General features: G+C 41.5%; 1 protein-coding gene across 4 annotated transcripts in view; it reads right to left on the minus strand.

The window, feature by feature from the left end:
• Positions 1 to 14,942, minus strand: part of evi5a (ecotropic viral integration site 5a) — a 131,055-nt gene that overhangs the window by 91,832 nt on the left and 24,281 nt on the right. For all 4 annotated transcript variants that reach the window (XM_055641411.1, XM_055641410.1, XM_055641413.1 and 1 more), the window contains exon 4: positions 5,822 to 6,054. In XM_055641411.1, the coding sequence (XP_055497386.1) occupies positions 5,822 to 6,054 (233 nt within the window). The remainder of the gene's footprint in view (positions 1 to 5,821; positions 6,055 to 14,942) is intronic.

A 14,942-nucleotide genomic window follows, 5' to 3' on the forward strand; every position in this document is an offset into this window, starting at 1 on the left:
GCCAACATGTTTTGGCCAGCTGCGATTAATAGGCAGCTTCCGCACAAAAGAACACTATTGTCAATGGAAAAACTCCCTACCTTGTGAGGCTCATAATTCTCCAATGCAATTAAAAAAACTATCACTAGCCCAGTTAGCCTGAACAAATAAACTGTGGTCTGCCACCTGGACTTTAAACAACAGAGTCTCCTCCCACCGACTATATCTTGTTTTCAAGTACTGAGCATGCCCTGATAATGTTGCAATAACATACAGACCTTCACTCTGTAAATGACATTGCCGCAGCCTACCTGTGGAATCAGCGGCACAAACAGAAAATTAATGGGCCCACATTTTGAAGGATAACGATGGTGAAACTGTCGGCATTTTCACTCCATAATTGAAAGTAAATTCAGAATTCCGTGCGTGAAAGCAGAAATCCTCTGTGATTTACTGCAGAGCAGCCCGCTTCACCAAAACACTGCATACCTCATGCTGTTCAGTGCACAAGCTTAAATTCAGGACAAATGTCCTGCACTTGATCTTGCGATAAATAGCTTTGCCTAAGATGTAAAGAATCTTCTTTGCCCTTGATTTGAATACTGAACATCAGCCACAGGAATCTCAACAACATTTCAAACCACAACATTAAATGAAATCTCTCACATGTTACCAAGATTGTTTTCCAAATCTAAATGACATGTTAATATATTTTTAAGCTTTTGAAATTTTTCAGCAAGATGAAATGTTTATGATAGTTTTGACAAATAAACTCTGCTCTAGGAGTGCAAGTTCCAGCTTTATCTGTTTTTAAACTATCCATTGTTGCCACACAACATAATGGAAGGTGGCCCTCAGTTGAAGGCAGACCTTTGACCGCACCAGGATTGTGCACTGGTCTATTAATATTATCATGGACAGGTGCAATTGCAAGATCAATTGTAGAGGATGATTTAGTTCTATCTTCCTCAAGCTGGTTCACTTTTAACAGCGTAGTTCTCTTTTGGCAGTTGCAGGCTCAGTCACTCATCCAGTATTTAGACAACGCACCTGTGATGGGTCTGCAAACCAGGCTTAGGTAAGGACACTGAAGGCCCCTATACAGAGTACTTTGTTTGGCCTTGCTAATCTCAGTTTTCCTTCAAAGTGGTGTTCAAAAGAAAGATGTACCAATTAACCATGTGTGGATGGGTGGAACGTCATAATTAAAAGATCAAAACTGCCATAAACACTTCCTTGTGAGTGACCTGATTTTAAAGGGCTCAGAAGATAGACGCAAAATGCTGGAGCAACTCAGCGGGGCTGGCATCATCTCTGGATAGAAGGAATGAGTGACGTTTTGGCTCGAGAGGTCCAGAATTAATATCAAGGATGACGGACAACCAACTGTATATTATCTCACTGGTAACTCTGGAGGATTTATTCTGTCGCCGAGACAGAACATGCATAGGGATAATGATGGGGGCACTGGCTGAAAGAAATGATTCTTCGAGAATGATCAAATCAGGCTGTGAGAAAGCATTTCCATTTTGTGTAGGTCCTCAATCCTCTGGCCAGGTTTGAATGACAAGCACTTTTTTGCCATTTCTATGTCCAAATCTGATTGTTAGGTTGATGACATTTGTTACAGTAGAGGTGGCAAGAGTGGTCATTTTAAAGGGTAGCTAAGAATTAAGGATATTGCAGCTAAACCCAGACAACCAAAACAGGATTTCCATCCCAATTGCTGATATTGAATCAACTATGTTTTTAATGAAAATCCATTACAGGCACCTTGTGTTTTATGGGTTTGAAAAGCAGTGTGTAAAACAAAAAGCACATAGTGTTATATAGAGTCATAGAGCGATACATTGTGGAAGCAGGCCCTTCAGCCAAATTTGCCAACACCATATAACCATATAACAATTACAGCACGGAAACAGGCCATCTCGGCCCTACAAGTCCATGCCGAACAAATTTTTGTTTCCCCTTAGTCCCACCTGCCTGCACTCATACCATAACCCTCCATTCCCTTCTCATCCATATGCCTATCCAATTTATTTTTAAATGATACCAATGAACCTGCCTCCACCACTTCCACTGGGAGCTCATTCCACACCGCCACCACTCTCTGCGTAAAGAAGTTCCCCCTCATATTACCCCTAAACTTCTGTCCCTTAATTCTGAAGTCATGTCCTCTTGTTTGAATCTTCCCTATTCTCAAAGGGAAAAGCTTGTCCACATCAACTCTGTCTATCCCTCTCATCATTTTAAAGACCTCTATCAGGTCCCCCCTTAACCTTCTGCGCTCCAGAGAATAAAGACCTAACTTATTCAACCTATCTCTGTAACTCCAGCCAACAATGTCCCAGCTACCCTAGTCCCACTTAACTTCGCTTGGTCCATAACCCTCCAAACCTGTCCTATCCATGTACCTATCCAACTGTTTCTTAAACGATGGGATAGTTCCAGCCTCAACTACCTCCTCTGGCACTTGTTCCATACATCCACCACCCTTTGTATGAACAAGTTACCCCTCGAATTCCTATTCCATAAATCAAACATCTGCGAGGCACTGCATGTGACTACGTTGCCAATTGAAATAAATGAGGGGAAATGACTTCCTACAACATAAGAAAGCTTTCCATCGGTACAATGCTGTACCTGAAATGCATGATACTAACCGTCAGCATAAAAATTGAAAATTAGCTGCTTGTGCTCCGTAATTGGAAAAATATATCCCAAAGGCAGACACATTTAAACATATAACTTAATAGCTGCAGCTAATCATTTGAATGTTCCTTCTATTAAGCAGAACTGAACTTACAAGATAACTTTGAAAGCTGCTGATGTGCAAGTTTGCCAGGCATAGATTTGAGCGTATTATTACAAAAAGAGTATATAGATTAAACTTTGATAGTAATTGGATAAACATGGTATTTTAAAAACGTGTAAATCAAGCATGTGTAAAATGCAAGGTTTTTATACATATTATATATACTTACACAGTCACAATTTCTGGCATGAAGATTTTATTCCAACTTCAGCAAAGATTGTAAATCATGTTTTTAAATAATGTCTTTGCATGTCTACACTAGTGACGTAATTACAATATTGTGGTCTCATGGAATTTACAATTCATTTAGCAAAGTCTCAACACTGTTTGAAAATATTGGACTGATTTTGTCCTGTTACTAGATTATCTGGAGGGAATTTCCATCTGACAGCAAAGCAAACCATGGCACGTTCCGAATCTTCTACTTGACCATTGTACCCAGCAATGAACACCCGGGTGAATATCCCTCGTGTCAAACTAAAGGGCTGCAGACACATCGCATTCAGCTCCTCAGCTTTACACAGACCACAGCTATCACACCTTGTGAGAGTTGGAAGAGATTGGTGTGGCACCAAGGAACATAAAGGGGAAAACTGAAGTGGAGCTCAAATCAAGGACAATCTTAATCAAATTCAGGTATTTATGTAAATTTGTATGTGATTTTTTTTTAAATATCAATTAAATGTATTATTAATAATCTATTTTAATTTGTAATTATTTTCATCCCCTGCAACTATTTTTTAATTTTCTGATTATCAGAAAATTTTGAAACCGATAAAGTAGTCTAGCACAAGGCCTCCAGATACACTGCTGAAACAAACAGTATCTGCCGCTCACAGACCACTACCAGATGGTTGCCCATGATAGGGAATCCTCCAGCTCAGTTGGACTTGCAGGGACACACTGGGATAGTGAAGCAGCAAACATCATGCTGTGGTGGGGCAGGGGAGAAATGACAAAGATCACACCGAGGACAAGTGCAAGGCATGGGCCAGACGAAACATGATCCAGATCAACAACAGAAGGAAGGCAAATTCAATGCTAGCATTTGTTTCATGAGGGTTTGTACACAAAAAGAGGGATGGAATGTTGAGGCTCTATAAAGCGCTGGTAAGGCCACATTTGGATATTGTGAGCAATTTTGGGTGCCATATCCGAGGAAAGATTTGCTGGCTCCAGTAGGTCCAGAGGAGGTTTACAAGACCGATCCCAGGAATTAGTAGGTTAACTCATGATGACTGTTTATCGGCACTGGGCCTGTACTAGCTGGAGTTAAGAAGAACGAGGGGGGGACCTCGTTGTAACATACAGAGTAGTGAAAGGCTTGGATAGAGTGGATGTGGAGAGGATGTCTCCACTAGTGGGAGAGTCCAGGACTAGTTTAGTTTGAAGATACAGTGCAGAAACAGGCCCTTCGGCCAACCAGGTCCGCACCGACCAGTGATCTCCGCATATTAACACACCAAGGACAATTTTTTACATTTACCAAGCCAATTTACCTACATGACCTGTACGTCTTTGGACTGTGGAAGGAAATCAAAGATCTCGGAGAAAACCTACGCGGTCACGGAGAGAACGTACAAGCCCCGTACAGACAGCACCCGTAGTTGGGCTCGAACACGGGTCTCCGGCGCTACAACCACTGTAAGGCAGCAACTCTACCGCTGAGCCACCAAGGAGATGAGGAGAAATTTCTTTAGTCAGAGGGTGGTGAATCTGTGGAATTCTTTGCCACAGAAGGCTGCAGAGGCCAAGTCAGTGGATATTTTTAAGGCAGAGATAGATAGATTCTTGATTAGTACAGGTATCAGGGGTGACTGGGAGAAGGCAGGAGAATGGGGTTAGGAGGGAGATAGATCAGCCATGATTGAATGGTGGAGTAGACTTGATGGGCTGAATGGCCTCATTCAACTCCTATTCCTTATGACATGAACAGAGCACTTCAAAGGTAATTTGTTAAACATTTATTAGGACTGGGAAATATTAATGAGGATATGAGTAGCATGATCAGGCTGTGCTAAGAGTACTGTGCGCATTTCTTGGGGAAAGGCATAAAAGTACAGGAGAATATACACAATATTTTTACAAAGACAGGATCAGTATTGGGAAATCACAGAAACTGATAAAACAGCCTGTAATTTTTTATTCTTTAGAAAAGGGAAGAATTTTGGAAAAACCCAGAGGGTTTGTTGGTCAAATTTTGTCATGCGAATGCTTCCACTTTGGGGAAAATCCAAAAGTAAGGGCTATAGACGCAAGACAGTTAATATCGGAACACAAACTGGGAAGTTTAAAAAAATATTTTGGCCAAGAATTGCTAGAATGTACAATTTACCACTGCAGAAAGTGGTTGAGGCATATAGCCAAAATGCTTTTGAATGGAAATTAGAAGTGCGCAAGAGAAAATGTTAGTTAAAAGATAGGATTGAAAGTTGAGTTGAAATAAGTGGAATGGAAGTCAACATATTTGGAGTATAAACAATATCGCAAACTAGTCAAGTTGTAGCTCTGCCTCAGCACTGTACACTCTAAACGTGCATGCTTCTACAGCTCAAAAATCAATAGATCATTTAACAATTAACCTTTCATTGGGAAAGCATTACTCACGGTAGGTATCTCAGACAAGCAGAATGAGTGTATTTATGAATTTCTGTTCAGGGCAAATTAAAGTTTTTCAAGATCTCCTTTGAGCAGCACCTAATTAACTGAAATTTCAACATAACAAGCACTGGAAACCAAGAAATGTGTTGGCAGAAATATTATTTCTACATTCCCATTTGTACACCGTAAATAAGAGCCAAGATTTCTCTTTCAAATCAATTAAATCACATCTGCTCACAATTATATATTTTAGATATCTTAATTTATATTGCTCAATCATTGATTACCAAGGTCAAGTCATTTCATGTGGATAGCGAGTACACCAGAGTTTAAACATTGTGGATGTCAACCAGCAGCTGAAATCCCATCATTTTCTTCAGTTTTTTTTAAACATTTTTAAGATTCAGGGATCAATACAAAACCCACCTATTTTGTTCTTCTAATTTTGCAAGAAGCTCCAAATCATCAGGACTAAGTGCAGTTGGTGAGCCTGGTGAAAGTGCAGGTGTCGAGAGCGTTGTTGATGAAGATGTAGTGTGCAGCGATGAAGTAGATGAGCTTGCCACTTGACTAGCCATTTGACTGACAGTGTGAGACACTGTGTTCTTCACCCATGAGAGAGTAGAACTCAACTTCTCTGCAACCTTGTCCGTCGCCACCTGAGAAAGAAAATTCACGTATATAATTACATTTAACCACATACCTTTTTAAAGTTTCGATTGTTTGCTCTGGAGCATTGGACGTTGTGCGGAAATCTGATAGAAGTATGGCCGGCCAGGACAAGTTGGGCTCTGGGGACTGTTTCCATGCCCTATGACTCCAAGTATGTAAAATTATGAAAAGCATGGGTGAGGTAGAAAGTCAGACTCTTTTTACAAGGGTAGAAATTTCAAAGACAAGCATACATCCACATGAAATTTCAAAGACAAGCATATGTCCTGTTGTCCTGCAAATCCTACATTTATCATAGGAATTTTGAACTGTATGGTGGTTGTCACAGCAGGAAAAAAGAATTGGAATACTGCAATAGAATTATAACGGAATAGCAAAGAAGTAGGCTACATCTTTGACCAATAACTATGTTGAAAATAAAATCTGGTTCCTCTTTCGAGGCAACTAAACTTGATTACAAGGACTGAACGCAGTCTTTTTCTTGGGGTGGTGAAATCAAGAATCAGAGGGCTAGAAGTTAAATGTAGGATTTGCAAAACAATTGAACTTGGTTTGGAAGGAGCTTCTTTAGTTAGGCAATCAAATCTTTCTCATGTCTTTCTGTTTTACCAACTTACCAAAAAAAGGTACCGTGAATGCAAGTGCTGTAAACGTCTTAAACCAGTTATAATCCCCAAGTGGGTCTGGGATAGCAGCAAGTCTGCACGTTAATTAATAAATTATGCATAAAATCAGTATGTTTTACCAACAAATGAGAATCTGTTAATTGCTTACAATGCACTATACTCTCCAGTCTCCTGTAAAAGCAAAGGATCAATGATTCCCTCTTTATGAAGTCAGAATCAATGGCAATGTTGTCCCTTCAGCAGTTGTGGCAGATAAATTCAATGTTCAAATACTACACCTTTTAGTTTTAGAGATACAGCCTGGAAACAGGTCCTTCAGTCCACTGAGTCCACAGAGCAGCCATCACCCGTACACTCGTTCTTGCCTACACATTAGGGACAATTTACAGAAGCCAATTAACCTACAAACCTGTATATCTTTGGAGAGTGGGAGGAAACCCAAGCACCCGGAAAAAAACGCATGCTGTCACAGGGAGAACGCACAGGCAGCACACATCATCAGGATCGAACCTGGGTCTCTGGTACTATCGGCAGCAACTCTACCGCTGCGTCACTGTGCCGCCTTATGGTATAATACAGGAAATGAAATCTAAAGTACACTAGATTTAATAGTTTTCTGAAATGTCGGTCAAAAGGTTTTCAACGGATCAGAAAGTGGAAATAAAGACAATTCAATTCCAGAAAATAACAAAGTACTGGAGACATTTGGCAGGTCCAGGAACACCTCTGAAGAACATGGATAGTTGATATTTCGGGTCATGTTAGTTCTTCAGACTGATAATGGGGGGGGGGGGGGGGGGGGGGGGGGTGGAAGAAAGCTGTCAGAGAGGTAAGGAGGGCAGGAAAAATTCCAATGGTAGGCTGATCCTATTAAAGTGACAGGTGGATATAGAGCAGGATTTGTGTTTGGGAGATGACAAGACAATGGGTGTGAGGTAAGGTAATAATAATAATAATAAATTTTATTTATGGGCGCCTTTCAAGAGTCTCAAGGACACCTTACAAATATTTAGCAGGTAGAGGAAAAACATGCAAGGCGAATGAAATAAATAGTAGAGACATGACTAGTACACAAAGTAAAGACAGAATTCAATTCAAAACACAATACGAGGCAATTAATGCACAGATGAAAAGGGAGGGGGACGTGGGGCTAAGGATAGGCAGAGGTGAAGAGATGGGTCTTGAGGCGGGTCTGGAAGATGGTGAGGGACACGGAATTGCGGATCAGTTGGGGGAGGGAGTTCCAGAGCCTGGGAGCTGCCCTGGAGAAGGCTCTGTCCCTAAAACTGCGGAGGTTGGAATTGTGGATGGAGAAGAGACCGGCTGATGTGGATCTGAGGGACCGTGAGGGTTGGTAGGGGGAGAGGAGGCCAGTGTGATATGGGGGGGGGGGGCAGATGGTGGAGGGCTTTGTAGGTGAGGATCAGGATTTTGTAGGTGATCCGGTGGGAGATGGGAAGCCAGTGAAGTTGTTTGAGGACTGGAGTGATGTGATGCCAGGATTTGGTGTGGGTGATGAGTCGGGCGGTTGCGTTCTGGACCAGTTGGAGTCGGTTGATGTAGGTGGAGCTGATGCCAAGGAGAAGTGAGTTGCAGTAGTCCAGTCGGGAGGAGATGAAGGCATGGATGAGTCTTTCAGCAGTGGGAGCTGTGAGAGGGTCTGAGTTTGGCGATGTTGCGGAGATGAAAGAAGGAGGTATTAATGACATGGCGGATGTGAGGCTCAAGGAAAAGGGTGGAATCAAAGATCACGCCAAGGTTGCGGGCCTGGGGAGATGGGGAGACAGTGGTGCCGTCGATGGGATGGGGGCAGGCTGGAGAGATCTGAGGTTGTCCCGGTTGGCAGTGCGTACGGTCAGCTGTGATGGGGGGTGACGCGAGTGAAGGTAGGGGAAAAGAGCGTGGTAGTGAGCAGATGGATGGAATGGAATGCCCGTGGTTGAAGTAAACAAGCCTGTGCCGAGAGCATCTGGGGATGAAACGGGGTCGACGCAGAAGTCCAAGCTGTTTAATGACCTGGATGCAGGATGGGATGTGGTTGTTGAAGAAACCAGTCATCTGCAGAGTTGAATATTTGAGCATGATGGTGAGGGTGCAGAGAGGTGTCCAGCGGTGCAGGTGCAGGTGGAGAGAGCATCCAGCGGTGAGGGAGCAGAGAGGTTGTCCAGCAGAGCGTGTGCAGCGAGGTGTCGAGCAGTGAGGGAGCAGAGAGGTTGTCCAGCAGAGCAGGCGTAGAGGTAGTCCAGCGGTGCGGGTGCAGAGAGTATCCAGCAGTGCAGGTGCAGAGAGGTTGTCCAGCGGTGCGGGTGCAGAGAGGATCCATCTCCCTCACTGGTGCAGGGAGGTGTCCAGCATCGATGGTGCACAGGCACAGGAGGTGTCCAGGTGTCCAGTGTCGATGGTGCACAGGCACAGGTACAGGCAGGGAACAGACAGGGGGGGGGAGAAAACAGCAGGCGGAGAAGCGGCGAACAGTCAACGCCAGCGTCCTCTCCGGGCAGCGTGCAGGGATTCTAGTGGTTCTGGCAGCTAGCAGCATAGGCCGCAGGGGGACGATCGTTCAACGGCCGAAAACGGCATTTAGCATCTCCCTTGAAGAGCGACATATAGCAAAAAAAAATAAATAATAAGGGGGGGGGGGGGTGATTGGCAGTCACCACGTTGAGTAGAGTGACAGCGGCCGAAACCGGAGAGATCGACCCTCCAGTGGCCCCACGTCAGGCCCTCCGCAGACAGCGTGCAAGACCAATGGAGGGGAGCGTCCATGGATGGAAATACCAACTGCATGGTGGTCGGCAACCTCTTGAAGCAGAAATGAAGTCCGATTCGTGGTAAGGGACCGTTGTTAATTTGAATTTCCCGCCGCCACCATTTTTCCCCGAAGGTAATATCGCTTTCCCCTTCCACTTCTATTCCTTTCTCTGCCTTCACAATTCTCACCTTTTATCTTTATCTTCTTATCTCACACTTTGACTATTGTCCAATCATTTGCCAATCAATACCTGCATCCAGATATCACTGTCCAGACTTTATCCTGCCCCCACCTCTCTTCCAGCTAAAGAACCAAGAATTTTTTTTTCAAATACTCCTGTGAACTATACACAACACCAACAACAAGCAAGCCAGAAATACGTTGTGGATAGTGTTGTCACACAGAAGGAGATGCCTGCCCCAGAAAACCACAGCTGGAAAATCCACATTGATGTCTCCCAAATGCTCATATGTGCAGACTGCACACAAGTTAGGCGTTTGTATACTGGGAAGGACCTGTACAGTCAATGCTGGATATGTGGCAGCCCATTTCAGCATAGCAACACAAAAATAGCTGAATGAAGGGCACTTGGTTCAACACCAGGGTAACTCACTTCCTTTTTTCCCCCCAAAAGTGCTCAGTGGGCCTTTACCAAAAGAGTCGACAGACATTGATTTACATCTCAGTTGAAAGGTGGTGGCCCTGACAATGCAGCACACCTTCAGTACTACACGACTACACAGTGTCTGCCGAGGTTTTGTCCACGTCTACTCTCTGACGAGACTGAAGTATTAGGAAATAAATCAATATGGGCCCAGCCAGTTATGCAGTATTAAACTCAATGTTGTTGCATGGGATGAGCACCAACAATGATTGGGTGCAGCAACATGCCTCCTTGTGACAATTTAATTGTGATTCTACACGTCACACGCAACACCAATCCTCAGATTCGGTAATGTTCCCTACCGAATTTGACCTTTTTCAAATTGTACTTATGAGGCAATAGAAGTCAGGGAGGGCAGAGTTCCTCACTAAGAATTCAAGAGCTGGGTATTATTTCAGCAAACAAGCCAAACTGGAATAGCAGCTGCCGTGGTTTGCCTACATTGGACACATTCAGGGTAGAATGGCAACAACAGCCTGCTTAAAGTAATGATAGAATTAGCAGCAACCCACAAGCTGTGTTACATTAAACATCACACACTTAAGTAACCAGCTGCCAGCACAAATAACTCATGATTGCAAGCATTTCGGAAAAGCACGACGCTGCTAGCAAATAAGCAATGGCACATTTGTTGAAATAGCTGGTCTAAATACTTTTGCAAGTCTGCACATACATTTCATTGTGTTTCCATATGCAGGTAGTTAAATGGTAGGTTGTTCTGAATAGAACTTCATGCATATGTTGAAAAAACAAGTGCAAACTTATGAATAAATATGAAAACTATCTCAAGATCTGGAACAAAATAAAATGCTGGGATTACTCGGCAAGTCGGGTAGTATCTGTGGAAAGAGAAACAGGGTTAAATGTATCCTGTTTCCATATCTGGTTCAACATAATGTTACGTCTATTTGTCTTTCCACAGATGCTACCTGACCATTGGGTGTTTCCAGTGTTTTGTATTTTTAATTGCAAACTGACGAAGGCATGCTGAAGCAGCAAGTTCAAAAGAAAACAATTTACCTCTTATTCTTGTGCAAATCAATTAAATGTCAATTTAAAATGTGTTTGTCTCCACTAATTACCTATCTCTCATATAGTCAATCAATTCCTGTCCCAAAGGAAAAACTGATTCTCAAGCTAGCCTCAGTAAGTTCAGGAGTTACAACCAAAGTGGAAGCAAGTCATCCTCAATCCCAAAGGACTGCCTAAGATTATATTGAATCATAAACAATTATCAAAATTAGGCAAAAGCATTATTTCTCTGCGGAGAAAAAAAAAAACCCAGAACTTTATTGATCATCTCAGAACAATTCACCATAATAAACCAAGATCAATCTGAATTGTATACAGCGATTTTAAAGTCCCTTGCTGTTATGCATTCACATACATGCATTCAATGATGTACATACAACCCTGCCCCTAACCCACCCCACCAGCCTACCTATGTATATTTATAGTTTTTCCTAATCTCCAGACACTTCCAAGTTTATTATTAACTGCAACTTTAAGTCTGTATACTCAAGCCCAAGTAATTAATGTATAGTACGAAAAGCAGTGTATGTCACCAACCCTCTGGGAAATATTACTTGAAATGCTGAATAATCACACTCTAATTCCTGTCAATAAGCCAACTATCTCCTTCCCTTTCGTGGGGTTCAATATAGATAAGTCTGTCATGCAAGGCAACATTAAGTGCCTTTTGAAAGAATACATACACCAAATCAACTCTCTCAACATTTGGCCCCCTGAACATTTAAAACATGCATTTAGTCAGTTAAACTTTACACTTACCATGTTGGCTCACAATAATCAGTCCTCGCTTCTCGGCATAATTGTCAATTCTCACCCTGCTAACGTTTTTCTAAAAGTTTCCCCACCACAAAGGCTAAACTGACTGATGTGTAGCTGTTGGGATTTTCCACACTTTTTAAAAACAAGGATGTAACATTTGCATTATTCATAATGCTTATTTAATACGTCAACCATTTCCTTCACTCCACAAGAAACCTATTTTATGGTCCCTGCTTAGCCTCATCAGTCCTCTTCCTGCACCATTACCCAATTCCATCCCAGTGCAAATTCATTTGCTTCCAAACCATTTGCATTTGTTCGTGTTGACTTGATTTCAATATGCTCCTGACTGCCTGGGAAATGGACAGATGACGTTTAGGATAGGTTCCCTTCTTCAGTTAGATCACTTGAGACACCGTTATGCTCAGAAGGGTGCGGACCATATTTGTTGTCTACTCATTCCCTCCACAGATGCTGCCTGACTCGCTGCGTTGCAGTTCCTTGTGTCACCCTTTTAAAGATCTGGTATGGGCCTGATGGACTCCGGTGCTTATTTGTCTTTGATGTTAAATCCACTCCATTGAATCTTTGGATTATAGAGAAAAAAACGGCTTAATAAATATCATTAGCCCATGTGTTCTAAGTAGCATTTAAAATAATCCCGTTTTCCAAGCAGTTCTGACAACACAATGGTTTAAATACCACTAAGAATAGTGAATGGATTTGACTTAATGACATTTCAACATTCTACAATACAAATATTTAAAATTTAAATTTAGACATATTTAGTACCCCATCACTTATCAGGTCATTGTACAAATTAGGATATGTTAATTCAGAAAATACCCTGGACAATGGGAAGAAGGAACAAGCAGATAGGGTAGCAACATCCCTGACAAAGTCCTGTAACGTCACGTTACCTAAACCAAAAAGACACCCATACCTACTTTAATCAATAGACAATATGAGGAAGTATTATATAATAGGACCGCTCGGATAGTGACTTTTATATAAGCTAGGTAAGTTGCAAAAGAAAAGCTTAAGGTTTTCCTAACGAAATAAAGTACAATGAAACATACACATAGGGAAAGATGAATCAAAACATGGAGGCCTGAACCTGCATAGCTTAGTTTATTGCTTTGCGGCAATTATAACACTGGAGGAAATTGTATTTGGTATGATTGTGTTGGAGAATGGATAGCTGAATAGGGGCCTCATCTTAGACCAGAGGTCAACTGCTCTTTTCTCTATGGCACATTCTTGCATTGAGGATTATGCTGAGTTTGAGATAGAATTCAAGGCTGAGAGATATAGACCCTGTAGTTAGCCTTGGCTATGTTAAATTTAATGAGATTGTGATAAGGGATTGGATGTATGTGAAGGGGAGTAGTTGCTTAGGAGAGGAAGATAATTAGATTGATGGATTTGTTTATAGAAAGTCGAAGAAGCAGATGTAATTCTGATGTAATGGTCTGAGTTGTACCTTGAAAGAACCTTGTGTTCTGCCTTGTACATGAGATTGGAAATCCAGCTTTCGGATAGCAGGAAAGGGGCTACAAATTAGAATTGAGTTGTATCCTTGCACCAAACACTTATTAATTGGGTTGACAGATTTACGACCCATGTATGCTTAGGTTGGGAGATGTGTGTGTGTTTTGAACTTAGAAACTGTAATTCAGCAAACTTATATAATTAATGTTTTAAATACATAGGTAATGATATTTTAAAATGTGTAAAATTGTAGTGAAACAATTTATGAAATGTTTAAGAAGGAAATGCAGATGCTGGAAAATCAAAGGTACACAAAAAAGCTGGAGAAACTCAGCGGGTGCAGCAGCATCTATGGAGCGAAGGAAATAGGCAACGTTTCGGGTCTGAAGAAGGGTTTCGGCCCGAAACATTGCCTATTTCCTTCGCTCCATAGATGCTGCTGCACCCGCTGAGTTTCTCCAATTTATGAAATGTATTGTCTTAGTAGGAATGTAAACATTAGACATAGAAATTGTTTAGATTTATAGAAATATCTTTCTTCTTGGTATGGGAAGTGTGTATGACTTGTGTGATCATTGTATTACATATGTATCTTATATTTTGAGGAGTGGTCTTTGACATGAAAGATTAACTGTTACTCTTCCACAGATGCTGCCTACCTTGCCGAGTGTTTTAGGCATTTTCTGTTTTATTTACTATGTTTTAATTTATCTCAAAATATTATGCCACATCATATGAGCCTAAGAGAGTTGAAAGACTACTTAATTAAATGTTCATGAACTTTATTTGGATTTATACCGTGAACATTTATGACTAGGAAGATTTGGCAAGGTTTTCAGAACAAGCATTATCTCCACCAGTCTGAAATCTGCTGCATGTAATGAGATATTGTTACACAGGGTTGAGGTTGCTGAGGGCACATAAAAGTGACTGAAGTGATACCAATAACAAAATGTATTGGTCATTGCAACAGACTGCCAAAATATATATTAAAAATCATTACCCCTCATAACCCAGAATGATAGCAAGTAATTAATTCATGCTTAGACATAATTAGTTAACATTTTTTTTCAATCTTTCCAACTGCATTTTTTATTCTCTCATTATTCATCATGCTTCATAAACAAGGTATCTGTATGCTTCCAAGTAATTTTGTTGAAGATTGTCATCATGAATAGAAAAACAAAAGTCAAACTCGACTGGAGGAAATGGCAGTCTGTTACAGCCGGTGGTATACTAATTTGAAGAATCTTTAAATTATTATTCTTTACATTAGTGTCCAGGTTCTGCTATAATACACGCTTCCACATATCATTGCATATGATCACCACAGGGGCAGCTCAAGCCTGTGCACTCAAGCCCCTGCTCTACTCTATACCCATGACCGCGTAGCAAAGCATAGTTCCAACTCCATGTTTACATTTGCCAATATTGTTGGACGAATTATAGATAATAAGTCGAAGTACAGGAGGGAAATTGGTCATCTGATAGAATGGTGCCAGAACAACAACCTTACTCACAATGTTAGTAAAACCAAGGAGCTATTGTTGA

The sequence above is a fragment of the Leucoraja erinacea genome, chromosome 10 (assembly GCF_028641065.1).
Source record: "Leucoraja erinacea ecotype New England chromosome 10, Leri_hhj_1, whole genome shotgun sequence".
Classification (NCBI taxonomy): domain Eukaryota; kingdom Metazoa; phylum Chordata; class Chondrichthyes; order Rajiformes; family Rajidae; genus Leucoraja; species Leucoraja erinaceus.